Source organism: Pelobates fuscus, chromosome 3 (assembly GCF_036172605.1).
Source record: "Pelobates fuscus isolate aPelFus1 chromosome 3, aPelFus1.pri, whole genome shotgun sequence".
In the NCBI taxonomy this organism is placed as follows: Eukaryota; Metazoa; Chordata; class Amphibia; order Anura; family Pelobatidae; genus Pelobates; species Pelobates fuscus.
Window position 1 is genome coordinate 331,182,347 of NC_086319.1, and position 18,723 is coordinate 331,201,069.

General features: G+C 36.0%; 1 protein-coding gene across 6 annotated transcripts in view; it reads right to left on the reverse strand.

Moving 5' to 3' along the window:
* SEMA6D (semaphorin 6D) overlaps nt 1-18,723 on the reverse strand; it is a 61,012-nt gene that overhangs the window by 12,102 nt on the left and 30,187 nt on the right. For all 6 annotated transcript variants that reach the window (XM_063449034.1, XM_063449033.1, XM_063449037.1 and 3 more), the window contains exons 2-9: nt 9,075-9,227; nt 7,189-7,300; nt 6,433-6,493; nt 5,229-5,291; nt 5,016-5,117; nt 3,693-3,783; nt 1,147-1,266; nt 314-402 (exon numbers count right to left, since the gene is read on the reverse strand). In XM_063449034.1, the coding sequence (XP_063305104.1) occupies nt 314-402; nt 1,147-1,266; nt 3,693-3,783; nt 5,016-5,117; nt 5,229-5,291; nt 6,433-6,493; nt 7,189-7,300; nt 9,075-9,183 (747 nt within the window). In that variant the 5' untranslated portion in view covers nt 9,184-9,227. The remainder of the gene's footprint in view (nt 1-313; nt 403-1,146; nt 1,267-3,692; nt 3,784-5,015; nt 5,118-5,228; nt 5,292-6,432; nt 6,494-7,188; nt 7,301-9,074; nt 9,228-18,723) is intronic.

Here is an 18,723-nt window from a genome sequence, read left to right on the forward strand (position 1 = left end):
GGTAAAGTGGGGCGCATACTATGACAATTCTACTTTTTTATGAAATATCTTTCAATAGGGCATATGTAATTTTTAAGCAAATGATGTTTAGAATGCTCAGATATTGATGATCCTGGGAGGTCCTGATGGTCCCCAGACCACTTTTGTAGCAGTGCAGTGTGAGAAAACTGAATTTCAGGACAAACTAAAAATGAACAGTCAGGAGACATGTTTAGGCTGCTTTATACATTTCTGGTCTTCCTGCACTACAATCCCGCTTTGCCAGCTCTGTGTCAATCACCTGAATTTGTAATAACTCCAATTTTGCACTTACCTTGCCTAAGTTATTGTGCTCTACAGCAATCTCACGGAAAAAGAAGTAGATGTAACTCCCATATTCTATAGCATGGAGAAAATGTGGTTCTGGATAGGAAATGAGACGAAAGAATGTATCAGCTTTCGTTTCTAAAATGCACAGAATTTATCACATGAATTTGTGTTGAGTTGACAAATGGAAGTGCAAAAATGATTGGCGAATTTACTAAAGTGCCACTGATTTGTCCAAAACCAACTCGCCACAAATCACTGTTAACTACAAAACCCAGCCTGTTGTTTTTGGTTTAAATAGGACTATTGCAACACTTTGCTTAAAAAACAAACAAAAAAAACCCAGAATGATGGGATTTGCAATCAAATAAAGTCAGAAGGCTGCACATCCTTTGCAAATCCAACAGCATTCTTTAACGAACAACAAGTCCTTGTGGTATTGGGAGTTGTGTTCCAGAAAGGGATATGAGGCTCCAGCTGGTCCAACCTTTTCTAAGTGGAATTTGAGCTTAAGTGTTTTTGCAGCTGAAATGCTGACTAATGGTGTGTAAAGAGGCCTCAAAGGACTTGCATTACATTTAAATTTTAGTTTTATTGAGGAATCAATCAAGCCATTCTGTAAAAAGGAAAAAAAAAATATGCATTTCAAGCAAAGCTCTTGATGTATCAGCATGCAAGAAGTAGCTTCGTCATACAACGGTGTCATACCAAAAGGATCTGGAACGCTTAATATGCATCATATTTCCGAGAAATGCTATTAAATTGTGTTACGCTTCGCTCTCCTATCAAGTAAGTGTCTGATCTCTGTGTCATTATTAATAAAAACTCGCTTGCAAGTACCTTTTAGCCATTTGGAGTCATACTTAATTGTCCTCAGAGCGAAGCCATCCCCCATACTTCTATAGATCACAGCATCACTGGCTTGGAAATCCGCCATGGTAGCAGAGTATAATTTCCCATCTAGAAAAAGACAGCAGAGCTCTTAATGATCCAGCAAGCAATTGTGGTGTGCATAGATTTAACCCTTTTAGCGCTAAGTGCACAATGCAGTTGTTACTTGAGTACATATATGGTTTCAAGCTCATCATTATATTAAGTAAGGTTAGAAAATCACAAAGAATACCACATCTGTTATAACCTGTGCGTCTGGGAATCATGTCAATTCTAACCTTCATATAGAGGAAAGCAATTTAATAATAGCCTACACACCCCAGAAACCTCACAGATCATAACCTATGCATCCAGGAAATAACATTGATCAAAATATATCCATCCATGAAGTCACAGACTACAGGTCATAACCTGCACATCCAGGAAATCGGACTGATCATAACCTATGCATCCAGTAAATAATACTGATTAAAATGTATCCATCCAGCAAGTCACACGGATCATAACTTGCACATGCCGGAGATCACACTGACCGTAACATGCACCACCTAAATGTAGACATCCCAGTCATAATGATTTCAGCAGGACAGTCCAGATTTTAAGGTTTGATCCCAGCTTCCGGGGTTTGTTCCTTGGTGTAATGCTTTTGAGGACAACAGGGAACTGTCCCCAAAAAAGGTAGCGTAAGCACATCATTAGTCTCACTCATGCTACACTAAGGGCACTAGGACCCTTTAGAGAGCATTGTACCAGCATTCTCTGCATGGTCTGCTTTAAGAGGGCTACTCTAGATGATTGACAGCAGTGTTAATTATGACTGTAAGTTTCAATTTAGTTTTAGTCATAGACTTTTGCCTAAAAAGCCATTTTAGTTTTAGTCGACTAAATCTCAACAAAAATTTGACTAAAATTGTTATTTGACAACATTTACACTGATTGACAGGCATCATGGAGTGCACTTATGCCAGGGTGACTTGTAAGTTTTTCAGGAAAAGCCGCTCATAGTTTTTTTTTTTCCATCTGTTATTTGACACTGATCTTCACCCAATGCAGCTGAGAAACACACACTTATTGCCTTTTCATCTGCAATATTACATTAATCATAAACTGTGTCTGTGCAAAATTACACTCACCACAAACTACAAATCTAGGAATCATTATGATCGTAACCTACAGATCCGGATAAAACACTCTGCACTGTGATCATGACCTAGAAACTTTAAATCACGTTGATCATAACCACAGATCCAGTAAATCACGCTGATCTTAACCAAGCATGTTAATCTTAACGTGCACATCTAGGAATCATGCTGATGGTGACCAATGCCTTCTGCAATCCTTAGAAAAACCATACTGATTGTAACCTACATATAACACAACACAATCTGCAATCACAGTCACGGATCCCAGTCTACCCATCTGAAAACTGAATTGATCACAGTCACGGATCCCAGTCTACCCATCTGAAAACTGAATTGATCACAGTCTAAGCTAAATTAAATCCGCTGAAAACAGAATTCTTTATTAGAAAGGTTAAACATAGAAACATCAACAAAACATTTCATTGTGAAAAGGAAAAACTTACTACCCTTTAAAAGTGAGAAGATAACGGTTTAGGAGCATCTTTATAGTAATATAAGGCATAATACACATTATCTAGTATACAAGACAAGCCTAACACAGATATCTTAAAAAAATAAAAAAAATAAAAAAAAAATAAAAGCACAAAAATAAAATGAATAAATGCACTCGGTATAAAACCATTTGTCACCAGGAAATCTCTGCATTTATCGGATAAGATTTAGATTCATATATACAGATCCAAATATTGTACTGGAAAACATGTTAAACTTTTTTAGGGAACTTTATTATTTGTGCAAGTTGCAATATAGCCTATGGTTTATTGTGAAGTTTTTGTGATTTAGGGTATGATAAGCAACTCAATTTATGAACCATAGAAATATTTCCTGTAAAGCGCTGTCAATCATAATTCAGCTAGGAGGCGCACACAGAAAATAAGAATAGTATAATACACAGTTGGCAGATGCTGCAAGTTCACTTTTAATTGTTCTCTTGCCCTAGACAAGCAATCCAATGAGTATTCCAAAAATGTTCATTTTTAATGCAGGAAACTGCTGTCTGCTACATGAGGTCAGTAGGAATTACATGTAGCCTACTAACTTCGAACACAACTGATATTTTCAGAACTTATTCAGGAGACTTGCAATAATAAATAACCAATTCCAAAAACTAAAAAGGTCAAGTCGTCAAATTCATAGATAGCAAAATACACTACAAAAGTCGTCTACTTAGTGACTGCGATACTGTACTGTTATTTTTTTTTTCCACGACAGTAATAGTCTGACAGGCTTGCTCTAACATAGTGTAGTATAAAAATAATAAACAAATACATGTCTGTTCTCTTTTACGTTCTTCTGCCAATTCTAACCAATTAGTCATGTACATTAAAACAGAACTAAAGTAAATGTACCTACCAGCAAAGAGGGCAACATTTGTTTGTCTGGCATCAAACGGGCATCTTGCCAAGCCACTAATTTCTTCCCCATCGTATTCTAAAGTGCTGAGCTTTAGAGAGCAAAGAAAAAGGGTTTGATATCAGATCCAATTCATATCATTAGAATGGCATGCTATACTTTTTTACACTGCATGTCATATTATACACTATATAATAACAATAACAATGGTTTTGGCAGACAAGGCCATGGGATGCTGCTGTTAAGTGTGCATGTGCCACTGAGCTGACTGTTAAAAATGTAATTTAGAGTCAATAAAAAGTATGGGAATTCATGTTTTTCTCAAATATGACAAAGCTTGTTAGGGAATGGGGTTCTCTGATTAAAACAAAGATAAACAAAAAGCATCACTTTATATCATTGTACCAGAGGAACTAAATACAAAAAAAAGGATTAAACAATCAGTCTCAGCAGAATAACAACTCTGCATTGTAACCTTTACAATGACACAGTGAGTTCCCAGTAACCAATCACCCAACCGAGAGTGGCTTATATTTACAGTGATTTGCAATATAGTTGCTGTAGCAAATCTAGCCTGGCTCCAGCTATCAGATATTAAAGGAGGAATGTTTGCATCCTCCATTGCATCCAAAATGTGTCCAACTACAATGGACAAGTCTCTCCTACCCTGCAAAGAGCGTGAGAGAAGGGCAGTCATTGGCTCGCCAAATCGCTGTGCACAATTTGTTTCACTAAACTGCAAACTAGGCTGATAACAGCCATGGTACAACAAGTATCAGCTCACTGAGCAGTTCCGCATATATTGTGTGAGTAGTGGAGCTGTGGGTGATGGATACACTATATATCCTAAAACTCTGGGTGCGCAGAAGTTTATGGAATAAGAAAAATCCAAATATCAGAATAAGTGGCTCTAGATTAGAGGATTTTCTAAGTGACCAGAGAGAGGTCTGGCAGCTGCAGATTTGGACTTTAAAGTGCAACAGCCTTGGAATATTTAACAGATAATTAATATTGTTCATTTTATCACGGATGGTCCTGCCTGTTATGTCCCTTTAACCCTTGAAAGTGGCTATTAAACCACGCTCTACTCCTGGACATTTAAAATGTTGAAATGTGCTAAATACATAATTATTACAATTAAATAATAGGAACGTTTTTGTACCATTTTCTTTGAAATGATAGAATTTCTAATTTTCAAGGATAACAAATTTTGCATTTTGTAAAATTAAATCTACATTTAATAAATGCTATACACACTGCATGAATAACCTGTAGGAGAAAAGGGTCACAAATGTAGATAATAAGCTCAATTTTTATGCTTACCCTATAGTATCTGCACATAGGGTTAAATGCGTTTGTGCCACAGACAAAGACCATTTCATCGTTCCTTGGAACAAAAACCTTGATGTAGTTATGGCATTCATCCTAAAGAGAAGAGAAAAAAAAAAACACAAGACATTGGAAATTTGATGCTAGTCTCTATCAAGTCCATCTTTTGAAGTCAGCTTGCAAGAGGCTTGTCCTGTAGATCCTCACCTTGTGTTTCCCTTTCATCGCACAATTCTTTCTGTCTGCTTGTCCTGATCTCCATGTCAACCTCTGACAGAATGAAAAAATATATATATATTTATTTTTTGTCACGTGACTCCACTCTCCCCCTCTTTCTATCTTTAAAGACTAAAGACATCAAGCGTTGAAGAATCAAATGTTACTTTTTTATGTATAAAACTTTTTTCATATAAATGAGAATGTAGAATTCTTACAAGCAGACTAACTTTAGAGTGGTTAGAGGGGCAGTCTAAGTATAATAATCACTACAAGAGACTTAAAGGGTCACTTTAGTAACCAGAACAATTACAGCTTATTGAATTTGTTCTGGTGAGTAGAATCATTACCTTCAGGCTTTTTGCTGTAAACACTGTATTTTTAGAGAAAATGCAGTGTTTACATTACAGCCTAGTGATAACTTCACTGGCCACTCCTCAGATAGCTGTTAGAGATCCTTCCTGGGTCATGGCTGCCTAAAATGCATCCAAACATACAGTATCTCCTCCCTCTGCATGCAGACCCTAAACTTTCCTCATAGAGATTAATTTAATCAATTCATCTCTCTGAGGAGATGCTGATTTGCCAGAGCTGTGTTTGAATCATGCTGGCTCTGCCCCTGATCTGTCTGTTTGTCAGTCCTAGCCAATCTTATGGGGAAGCATTGTGATTGGATCAGGCTACCACTGTTGATGATGTCAGCAGACAACTTGTTTTTCTGAGGCAAACAGCATGCAGATTTACAGCTTCAGGCTTGAATACAGTAAGATTTTCCTATATTTATGGAGGCATGAGGGGCCCTGGGGGGCTAGATGGTGGTGTTAACACTATAGGGTCAGGAATACAGGTTTGTGTTCCTGACCGTATAGTGATCCTTTAAGTCTAAAAAGCAGCGGTCATCATAAACGGGATCTCAAGCTTTTGCAGAACAACAGCACCCATGATGCTCCTGAGGAATCCATTTGTCCAAGAGCTTGAGAAAGAATGTTGAACTATATCACGGCAAATATACAATCCATCTCAAGACTAATTTTTAAGTCTATAATTCTATTCATTTTAAAAGGGTAAAGACACTGTATAGTGGGGTCGTTCCAGACTTTTACTACAGCCCAATAAATGACAAAGCTATGCATACAACAAACTTAGGAATTACTGACCAATAAATAAAAAATATTAAACAAGTGCTTTGACTTACCCTACTTGGCGTTATTTCTGTCTTCGGGACCTCATTTAAATTTACGGCATAAACTTGATCTCTATTTGAGATAAACAAAGAAGCTATTTCAGGATATGGAGAAAAATGCTGGATTTAAATGTATTCATGCGTAGCGTGACAAATCTATTTGCAAGGCCCTTGTCAGACAAGGCACAAGTTTTGCAGTCGTGAATTTCTTTTGTCTGTATAAAGAAGGTTACTACGACTTACATTTTCCCTGATTTATTGTAAGAGTATCACTTTCCCAGGTTTCGATATATATATATATATATATATATATATATATATATATATTTTATTATTATTATTTTTTTTGGTCACAGAGCAATCTAACCTTTTTTTCTTGTGCTTTAAAGACTGTGCATGTCTTTGGTTTGTGACTGCATCTGTTTGCATTGAGATTCTTTAATCATATTTCTTAGACTGTAAGGTCTTTTTCAAGGCGACAGTAATCATCATGCATTACTGTAGAGATATTGTGGATGAGCTATGTTACTTAATCTTGAGATTTGCAAGAAAACAGATACATAAGCGGCCTACTACTTTGCATTCGAACACAGACAAAAACAAAACAAACAAACCGAAAACGGAAAAAAAAAAATACAAGCAGCACAGTTTTCATTTCCTACATAGAAGCCTTTCTACAAGTTGTTGTTTTAATGCATTGTTCATCTTACCAGAAAGAGAACATGAAAATGAGTTCAATTCAAATAAACAGATTAAAGAAAAAATTACCTTCCAGCAACATAAAGTATGTCTCGAATTTTTAGCATCAGTTGAAAGTCCAGGCTGTGCTGAGATTCATTGCCTGAAGGGCGTCCTCTAAATACTGGATATTGCCTGGAATCTGCAAGTTAAAATAGGATATGCCATCACTCTGGATTACAGAGCTAAAGAATCAATATACAGCATTGATTAGCTGTATATACCAGGTGTAGAAGGGTTTAGGCTAAATCCCTATTGCAATGCCTTGAATATAAATGAATACAATATGGCCAATGTCAGCAAATGACTTGCTAACCCTTTCAAGTTATGTGTGGTCTTTAAGAAGACCACTTTCTTATCGCTGTAAAGCACGCTTGCATGTAACACTAAAAGTAGATAGTATAAACAGTGGGAGTGTAATAGAATATTTGTGCCAATAACAATTACATATTAAAAAGTAGTGATTGGCAGCCGGCATGCTGAACTAGGGACAGTGATCAAAAGCTCTCCAGCTGTTTTTGAACAATGACTCCTATCTTGGTTTGTCAGTGTTCCGGTGGCTAGGATTCATGGGTGATGCCATTCTAAAACAGCTGGGGAACTAACAGCTGGTAAATCATATATTAAGGAAATTGAAATCAAAATAAGTACAACTAAAAATGATTGTAGTTCTGGCACGTCCCAAGTGACAGTGGATGATCAACATCTTATTGTGCACGTAAAATCAGTTTACTGGAGATACATGTAATTTAATCTCATTACATCTCTACATAGATAAAGTCAAAACAAATATCTGTAGTAAAATATTTCCTGTGATTGCATTTATTTAAGCAAAACAACATATTTTGGAGCTAGGAACTAGGGACAGATGCTACTATTTTGCAGTTGATGTGATTTCAACTCTCACCCATAACTAAGAAGTTGTAGCAAATTGCTGAAGCATATATTTTTCCAGAAGGGCTAATGTATAAAGGGCAGCCGAGGGGCAAAGCTTAACCCCTTAAGGACCAAACTTCTGGAATAAAAGGGAATCATGACATGTCACACATGTCATGTGTCCTTAAGGGGTTAAAGGAACACTATAGTCACCTAAACAACTTTAGCTTGATGCAGTAGTTTTAGCGTATAGATCATGCCTCTCAGGTTTCACTGCTCAAGTCACTGCCATTTAGGAGTTAAATCACTTTGTTTCTGTTTATGCAGCCCTTGCCACACCTCCCCTGGCTCTGATTGACACAGTCTGCATGAAGGAAAAAAAAAAAACCTGGTTTCACTTTCAATCAGATGTAATTTACCTTAACCAACTGTATTTATTTCTCTGTAAATTGAACTTTAATCACATACAGGAGGCTCTTGTAGGGTCTAGCAGGCTATTAACATGGCAGGGGATAAGAACATCTGAATTTAACAGAACTTGCAATAAAGGAAGGATAAACATTAGATGGCTTTTTACAGGAATTGTTTATGGAAGGCTGTGGAAGTCACATGCAGGAAGGTGTGACTAGGGTTCAAAAACAAAGTGATTTAACGCCTAAATGGCAGAGAATTGAGCAGCGAGAGTGCAGGGACAGGATTTGTACACCAAAACGGTTTCATTAAGCTAAAGTTGTTTTGGTGACAATAGTTTCCCTTTAAAAGTGGAGCAGTTAACGTGGCCATTATTTTGGTTTCCATAGTGATTGTTCCACATTTAAAATGTCACCTCTTTAAATAGAACCCCATTTGCATTTGTTGTAGTGTATTGATCCTGCTTTATGCAGGAATAAATAGTTTTAATTAAAATGTGTAAATGCGGTAAAAGGAATCCTATGAATTTTAACCATTAAAGATACTTTAGCATAGCACGGCACTTTAAGAATAGAATTTGCCATCATGTTTTACATGTGTCTTGAAAATACCATAGTTGGGTAACTTACAATGATAGTCTACGATATTGATAGGTTCGTCGTCTTCTGGAAAACTGATGGCAGATGTCAACGTTATTGTTACCAGCATGGTGTAGACATGAAATATGCAGGGCCCCATGATGCATGAAATGGATCACACTTCCTTTGGAGAACTGTTTTTACCTACAAAAGAATACAGACATTATTTGCAATTTACCAAGTAACTTATTGCTCAGAAGCTTATGGAAATGGATTGCTCATCAGAATAAAACATATACAGAGAAATGTGCTGCTGCAGTCATTATGCAATGATTTTTAAAAACTTTTTAATTTCTGTTAAATGTTCTCTTCTCAAAGAAGTACAAAAACTATTTCTGTATTTCGGAGATCAATTCCAACATCCAGATAGGTAAGGAATCTAATTAATTGTGCTCAGATGAGCATGGCTTGACTTGTACTTCAATAACTGCTAAGAAGTCATCGACTGGTAGCTGGTAAATATTTTGTTTCTGTTTTAAAAAAAACAAAAAAACACTCTGGTGAGTTTTTCAATTTGTAACAATTCTGTTGCATAATTCTATAAGTAGAGCAAGCTCCATGGATACCAATGGAATGTTTTTTGCTGGTTGCCAAACCTTTAGAAGTTTGAGAACTCTCATTAAATTATATGGAAAGGTTTAAAAGTGGAGAAATCATCAACAACCAGCAACTACTCCATGTTTTAGAACTTTGCCCCAGAAATGCTCTCTCTAAATTATCCTTTTCGATTCAGAATTGCTCTTTTATACCAAAACCCCAGTGTTGAAACTGGTTCTTCCTCTCGGCATAGATTTGCAAATAGCCAAACAATACGACGATGATCTAATGAAGATGATGTCATTTAGCATTGTAAAACTGAACACTGCCAACGTTGGGTGATTCTGATCTACAGACGTTCTGGCACTTTTTCCTTTCAATAAGAAATGTATGAAACAGGATGGTACTTAAAACATTAACCTGTGTATGGCATAGATTTTTGTCCATTTTTTTTTTTTAAAGTGGGTCTAGAAAATTACATTTTTATATTGTTAGTAAACCAGGAATTGTCAGGAACTGAATAGAAGTTGCTGTGTTGTTGTGAAACATTACAGCGTACTGGAAACATTCTCAAATTTATTTATTGACGGTTCTATTTTGGATAAAAAGATACAATTTCGGGGGAATTTATGCTGTGACAAACTAGTATAATAATATGGAACTAGTATACTTGTAAAAATGAAAATGTCTTGCCATAACTGTTGCAGCTTATTCCTTACAAAAATAAAAACCACGCTGTATATTTTTAAATATTATTATTGCATCAGTGAGGCAGAGCCTGAATTCCACACGTACATTGACACCAATTCCCACCTCCTTGCTGTCAAGCTATAGGCCACAGCTTCTGATTTCGCATTAGTTTCATTCAGCACCTTTAATTGTTGTATCTACCTGCATATTTATTTATATAGTGATAACAGGTGCTTTTAACACTTTAGAGTTGACATAACAACGACACAGAAAGTGCAAGCAATATAAGAGGAGGTACAAGGAATATATCTACAAAAAAAAGGGTTCATAGCTCATTTAGAGATTACAATCTAAATAACCAATGTGTGAATAAGCCTCCATAAATTGGCAGACAGAGATAAAAAGACAAACACATGACTTGGTTATTGGTTGAACACTTTATTTTTAAAAATGCCTGGACTATTATTTATTATTATTATTGCGATTTATATAGCGCCAACAGATTCCGTAGGACTAAAATTTGATCAACCGGAGGGGCAAACAGCTCACTATTTTACATGGAAAAGTGGAAAAATGGCATTGAAGGTGGATCTTTAATGATCTTGTGCCAGTCTTTACAGCTTAAAGGGACACTATAGACACCCACAACACTTTATCTCATTAATGTGGTGTGGGTGCACTGCCTCTGCCCCCTTAACCCTGCAATGCAAAACACTGCAGTTTTAGAGAAACTGCAATGTTTATATTGATTGCAGAGTTAAGACTGCCTCTAGTGCCAGTCTACCAGATTGCCATTTCCTGCTGTTTCACAGAGTTTAAATGATGTTCAATGTCAAAACGATGTTGGAAGTCCTCACGCTTTGCACAAGGATGTCCAGAGTCTTCAAAATCCCCATAGGAAAGCACTGATTCAATGCTTTCCAATGGGGAAGGCCTAATGCATGCCTCCAACGTCTTCACCAAGGGACTTCGTTGCTGGAATAAGGTGAGTGTTTAAAGGGTTTTTAACTCTTTAATTGTCAGGAGGGACATTATAGTGCTAGGAATACAGCTTTGTATTCCTAATACTAAATTGCTCCTTTAATATAAACGTGACTCTATGAAGAGGTTTATAGAGACAGTTCTGTAAAATGAAAGAAACTAAACAGAACTTTGAGCCTGTCAAATACTTTAATGCCAATAAAAGTTGTTTGCTTTTATGGGTCAGCGGGCATGCGGATTTACAACATGTGATAGAATATTGCAAAATGTGAGCGCTGCATGAGAACTGTGGCTATCAGATAGCACCTAGTCTTACCCAGAATCCTATTTCTGCAAAACCCATTGGCACAACGGAGAATCTGTTTAACTGATGGACACTGAAACATATTTTTGCACCATGCAGACAAAATACACCATTGCAGAGAAAGCAAGTAAAAAAGTAATGCTAAAAAGTTAAAACGAACAGAAACACTATTTTTGTAAAAGGATTACATATTTGCTGTAAAGTACGTAAGTGCTTAAAGAAACTCAACACAGGATTTTCAGGAATCCATTATACACCAGTCCAGGCTCGACATTCCAAATGATAGTCTAATAGCATTGACCAGGAGCTCAGGAGTAATTCATGGTCTTAAATTAAAAGGTATCCTGTCTAATTAGGTGATTGACCAGGATATCCAGTAATGTAAAGGCAATTTAACAGATACAAAGAAGTTTGTAATGAAGCAAGTTTACAGGATTAACAGACAGTCCCTCAACGTCTGTCAGACAGAATTCCTCAGACATTGGAGCAGCGTCCAAGGGTCATCTATTTACAGCTACAGGAATTTATATTCCAAGCAAACAGCTTTATCCAAATTGCACAATCCCCTCAATTACACACATGCACAGAGGACATACATAAACTGTATTGCTATGTATCCTGCAGTCTTACCAAGGGCGCCATTCTAACTAGCCAATATTTGAAATGGGCTGGTGATCCATTGCATACTAATTCGTGCCTGTCCTTTTTAATCCTTCCTGCTGTCCAACAGCTCAAGACTTGTGGCAAATTTGTCAATTCCTGCCCTTAATAGCTATAAAAGGAATGTTATACTAGATCTCACAAACTGTTCTCCTTAAAAGTATTAATAGGCATAGATAATATTGTACTTTTTAATGTGTACGGTAGAGCCAAGTGACACAGTATTGTTGCAAATGCCCAGCTTGTATTTATAAACTTATAAATATGCAAAACTGCTAAATAAATGTTGTTTTCTCTATAATGAAATGCAAGATCACCACTTTGAAGGGGGCTGAGAAAATCTGAATTAATGAGAAAAATGAGGCATCTTTAGCGATCGTATCAGTTAATTGATGTGTATTAAAACCTCCTTAGGTAATATTGAGAATACACTTTAAGTATTGTTTAACTCTGAACTCTTTCGCCATTGTCTTATTTCTTAGTAGAAATACAGAAAATAAAAAATGATATAGAATAATAATAATAATACGTGCAAATGTGTGTGAATGACAGTGCTTTGGATGGGTTGGTGAACATGCATCTGCTGGCTGGCATAAACAGTGTTGGAAGAGATATGACAGTCTTTGGGGGTATATTGGAGATAAGAATTACAAACATAATTATACAGAGAAGTTACTTCCATGACTGCCAAATACTTCAGTAAAATTAAGAAAATAACTGAGCAAGTCTGTCTAATCCCCCTAAATAATTAAAGTGGCTGTGACATCAGAAATGTCTATTCAGCATCATATAGCATTTTAAAAACTGTCTATACAGTGCGCTGATCATTTTTAAATCTGCTTAGCAGTCTTTCCAAAAATCAATCAAAAGATTTCCAGCAGAAAATAATCAGGAGTTCAAAGAGCAATTTCATGCTTTCTTTACAAAAGAAAGTTGGGAGCTCCTCTGACAAATCACAGAATTTTGTTGGCTGTATACATCAAATGTTTTTTTTTTTTTTGAACGGTAATGGTCACTAAGGTTTTGAAAATTGTGATACAAATCAAGACTGGTCACGTCCACACTGAAACACTAATAGACTTTAAAGTGAATTCCATCTAAACTTTACTATAGTTTATTACATGAAAATAACATCAATGCTTTGGCTTTGTTGTTTCAAACTAATTTATGGAAAGACATTTGAGGTTCCTGCATCTCTTTAAATGTGTATTTGTAATAGACAGGAAATATATCATTTGGAGTCCATTGCTGTTGTTCACAATTTGTATACGTTTTCTTATCAGCTATGCTAAACACGCTTTTTTTTTTAGCTGTACTAGAGTTTTTAGTGTTTTATTTGGTTATTAAATTTGTGTGTGTGTAATGACTGGGTGTACAGCCATAAAGTGAGGCAGACATGACTACTTTAGCCTTAAATTAAAAATGAACTTTGAATTCATGACAATTCTCAGATTAGTAAACAACCCCAGTACAGTTTATATTAAGGGAAAATAAAACATGGATGAAAAAAAAAAAAACTGCATCTCTGACTTCATAACTTACTATATAGTTCCACCACTGCCTAGCCCGACTCTGATAGGATTGACATCTATGGTTAGGACTCTTTTTGTAGAAGTTTGAGAAGTTAGTAATATGTCTCCCAATTACCTTTCAACATCCCACCGGAGACAAGTAGCTCGGGAAAGGTTTCTCAAGGGAAAGCTTCCCTCGATTGGTGAGATAGGAAGGTGAACATCATAACAATTATGAAAAGCAACAATATTCCAATAGTAAAAACTTTTTTTCCCCATTTAAAAGAATTCAATTTTAAGACATGAATTACAATTAAAATAGATTGTTCCAACACATTCTCACTAATGAGACTCTTGGGGTCAGCAAGGAATTTATATCAACTAGTGGCCCACTGGTCGAGTAAGAGAAATATCAACTAGTGGCCCACTGGTCGAGTAAGAGAAAGATCAACTAGTGGCCCACTGGTCGAGTAAGAGAAAGATCAACTAGTGGCCCACTGGTCGAGTAAGAGAAATATCAACTAGTGGCCCACTGGTCGAGTAAGAGAAAGCTCAACTAGTGGCCCACTGGTCGAGTAAGAGAAATATCAACTAGTGGCCCACTGGTCGAGTAAGAGAAAGATCAACTAGTGGCCCACTGGTCGAGTAAGAGAAAGATCAACTAGTGGCCCACTGGTCGAGTAAGAGAAATATCAACTAGTGGCCCACTGGTCGAGTAAGAGAAAGCTCAACTAGTGGCCCACTGGTCGAGTAAGAGAAATATCAACTAGTGGCCCACTGGTCGAGTAAGAGAAAGATCAACTAGTGGCCCACTGGTCGAGTAAGAGAAATGGTATATTCTGCAATGTTTAAGATCAATGTAAATCAGAAATACATATTAACAGGTATTGAATAAATTGAATAGACTATGGTTTTGCAAAAATTGTCAAATACTCACTTGCTGCACTATATGTATGTTAGGCAATATTTTGCATGAATAACTTAGACCACACAATAAGCACAGTTTATTTATATTTCAATGGGCTTGGCTGTGGTGTTTATTTAAAGCTTAAAAAGGGGCATACCACCATAACTTGATAAAGGTAACATATTTAAATAAACTTTTCACTTTACTTCCAAAACTTTTAACTTTCACCATCACTTAATTGCCAGTTAGTCATAGCTAACATGCCTTTTATATAAAACCATGTAACACATATCCTTCCTCAGAACTTGAACCTGAGGATGACTTTGCCCCCATGCTTTCCAACAAGTAGGGGAGGGAGGGCGAGGGTCAATCTGTGCTTCTCCTGTCTTAAAGGACAGCTGACAGGGATTGCACTCGCACTGTCACTTTTATACTTACCTGGCTTCCCGCTCTTTTGCTCGCGGCCATCAACCAATCCCCATCCAGCTCTGGTCCCCAGCAACAGCTGTGTCACCAAATCTGCCCAGCTACTTGTCCCACTCTGCCCAACAACCTAACCAGGGGTGAACTTTCACTAAACATTCCCTAACTGTACCAACAGGTCAGCTTAACCCTTTATTGCCACTAATATATATATATATATATATATCACAGTGCTTAATGCCTGTGGCATGTTTATTTACCACATTCCGAACTTGTTTTTTTAATTCTGTTTTTATTTACCATTTGTTTGATTGGACAGATGATTAAAATTACCAATTGTATCCTCCTGTGGAACATGAATAGGAGGATACAATAGGGAATACATAACTGTAATACAATATTGTTTACTTTAATTTTAAAATACATTGGTATACAAATCAGCATCAGTATTAAATTGGTTGTATTGTTCTAGTGTCTACTCATGTTTCCATGGTAATTACTCCACTCTCAGTATTTTAGAGCACGTTTAGGAGAGAACACTTTGATATATCTCCCCTACATTTCTGACTAAAAGACTTGTGTATAACCTCTTCAGAGCTAACACTATTCAATTAAATCTAGCCATAGTTTTTTTTTGCAAAGAGGAAGCAAATGTTTTACATAGTTAGCAGGCAAGTATCACAATACAATTAAAACAGTAAAGCACTATTTGCAATGACAAAAACTATATTATTCTATGTGATATTACAATTAGAAGCACAAACCATTTTTCTTCAATTATGCTCTCCCTTAAAACCTACAAAAGGCTCCCTATCCATATTACTAAGTATCTTTGAAACACATATTTGCTTATGTGGAATCAACAACCGTTCTGTAGCCTTAAGGGGATTGCATAACCTACAAATGGAAAAAAAAAACCTCAAAAAAAACTAGGATGCTATTCACAGGAGCGAATTCCTGTAAAAAGTCTTACTTTCAAGCAAAATCTGACCTGAATATTCAAATCAACCAGCCTGGTTGAGAAATGAAAACAAGATTTGAACTTGTAGGTTTTTTGTTTTTTTGACACAATTATGTCTCCTGAATGTTACATTTAATTTAGTACTGCACAGGTGATTCTTCTTTGAAACATGCACCGAATTTGGGATAAGTGTGGCTACTTACTCATCTTGACCACTTTGTTTATACTTGAGAATGCAGCTGATAATGACTTAAAATTAGTTAGCGTTGATCTGAATGCACATGGTGTTGTTGGTCAACTACAGTTGTAATTTATTCTAGAATTAGCGATTTTACAAGTTTTTATGCATAATAAGATTTGCTTATATGAGTAATATTACAATTTCCAAGTGATTTTCTAAGATGTAACTAAAAAAACAAAAAAAATAAATAAGAAATAACATGTGACACCAAGAAACAGGCCCCGCATTTGGACAGTCCTGGGAGCTCTTGATCTACAGGATATGGACATTTTATATTTTGACATTTGTTATAACGTAGAATCCAAAAAGAGAAATGGCAAGCATACATCAATAGGTGAAAAAGCATTTAAAATGTTTAAGGTCCCCAAGGCAAGTGAACAACGTTTCAACCCAACAGTAGGTCTTTCTCAAGTTCAAAGATTATGTATTACAAAGTAAGTCAGGAAAATTAAGAGTGACAGACACCATGTAGTGGTACATCAGGAATTTACAAATCCCTATAATCATGATTACTTAAATATATTAGAAATAAAAAGATTGTTTCCATTCCAACATGTTAGATTAAAAATGACTAAGGTGATGAAGGGCAGTTTCTAAGCTTTAAATTGATTATAAATACAGCCACATTTTATGACATGAATGGCTGTGGTAATTACAGCCCTCTTTATAGACTTTTAGAGGACTGAATTGGTTAATAAGCCAAATGCAGTCTGGTAGGTGCCATTGCATTTTTTAAGTTTCCAGAAAAGGAAGATATTAAAAGATGTCTATAGATCAGACATATGTAATTAGAGTAAGTTGTTATTGCCTCTCGATAGGAGGAGCAAAAATGCCAGTAAAGCAGTCAATCACGAGGCTAAATAAGTAAATACATCAATCAGAGAGATAACTAGAACTTCATGTGTGTTAAATTAAATGTACACGGTACAAAAACAAGCAAAGCAATAGCAAATTACCTTAAAGTAATACTCTGGTCATAACAATTGCATCTAAATTCATTTGTTATGGTGCCAGGAGGCACCAAGATGCTCTCTTACATTAGGGGATTAAACCGTTAAATGGTATATATTTTTTGTTTTTTTTATAAATTGGCTCACAGCAGCAGCCGACTGCTCTAGCCAATCAGTGGCACCCTTGCCCGTCGGCACTCCATGCTTCCTGTAACTCAGATTCAGAAGCCTAATGCCACGTGAGGGACCTGAAGATAGGTACTGGAGGCAACCTTTTAGGGTTTTGCAAATCGAGAACAGTTTAATCCCTTAAGGTGAGAGAGTTGTTATGGTGCCTAAACTGGCCCTTTAATAAAATAATGCTTAAAATTGTTATTTAAAAAAAAAATAAAATAAAAAATAAAAAAAAAACTTAAATCAAGATCACGATTGCCTTGCACAGTGCAAAAGTACAAATGTCAAGGAGTACCACAAAACAGGCTCACAACAGAATTCATATCTTTCCAAGTTTACAATTTGCTAAAAAAAATATGGTAGAGACATGGTGAAGATCTGGAGCAGTACGGCGGCCATTTCAATGATCTCACTTGCATTTTTGACTATGTGACTGCAGATGGCAATTAGGTGATTTGCCACCAAGGGCTAGATATGCTTTTAAAATATACATTTCTAGTCCTATTATAGTGAAAATAGACTCATCTCATTTTCTTGAACACAAAATCAAATAATTATCTTACTTAAGTTCTACAAGAGGATGTCATTTGATATTCACAGATATATGCCAACACACATCTACAAAACAGACTGTACAGTTTAATGCAAAAAAATATGGTACACTCACTATTATATCTGACTTAGTACCTTAGTATTATATGTGTATATATGTATGTATGTTTATGTACACTAGTTTTCTTGATACGCATATATACACACATGTATATCTATCTATTCCTGTTTGTATGTTCCGGATATTCGCTGATTAAAGTTTTATTAAAAGTTTAACAAAAGTTCAATTTTATTTTTGTATCCGAAGCCGTACTAGAGTACTATCTATTTTTTTTTGTTTTCTAAATATAAATTCTAACTTGCTGCTCATAAATACAGACCTATTGCATGCAATATTGTCAGCTAAAAACAAACAAAAAAAAATAAACTGAGCTTAAAAATACAACGCTTTTTTTTTTTTATTATTATTGTAGTGGCAGCTGAAGCCTGGATACATACTTTTCTGTGATCAGTTTTGGAATTCTCACAGTGAAATTGTAACAAATGACTTGTTTTATTCTTCAAATGTACTACGAATAACGATAGAGGATTGCACGTATTGTGCATGTTTCAACCTCCCCTCCTGTTGAGGTTTGCCCTCCAATAAATACATATGGCTATGAAACTAGCAACACAGACACACTGTTTGAAGAAAGCACGTAACAGTGGGAAACGGAAACTCAGTGTGTTTCAACGCGGTTATAAGAAGG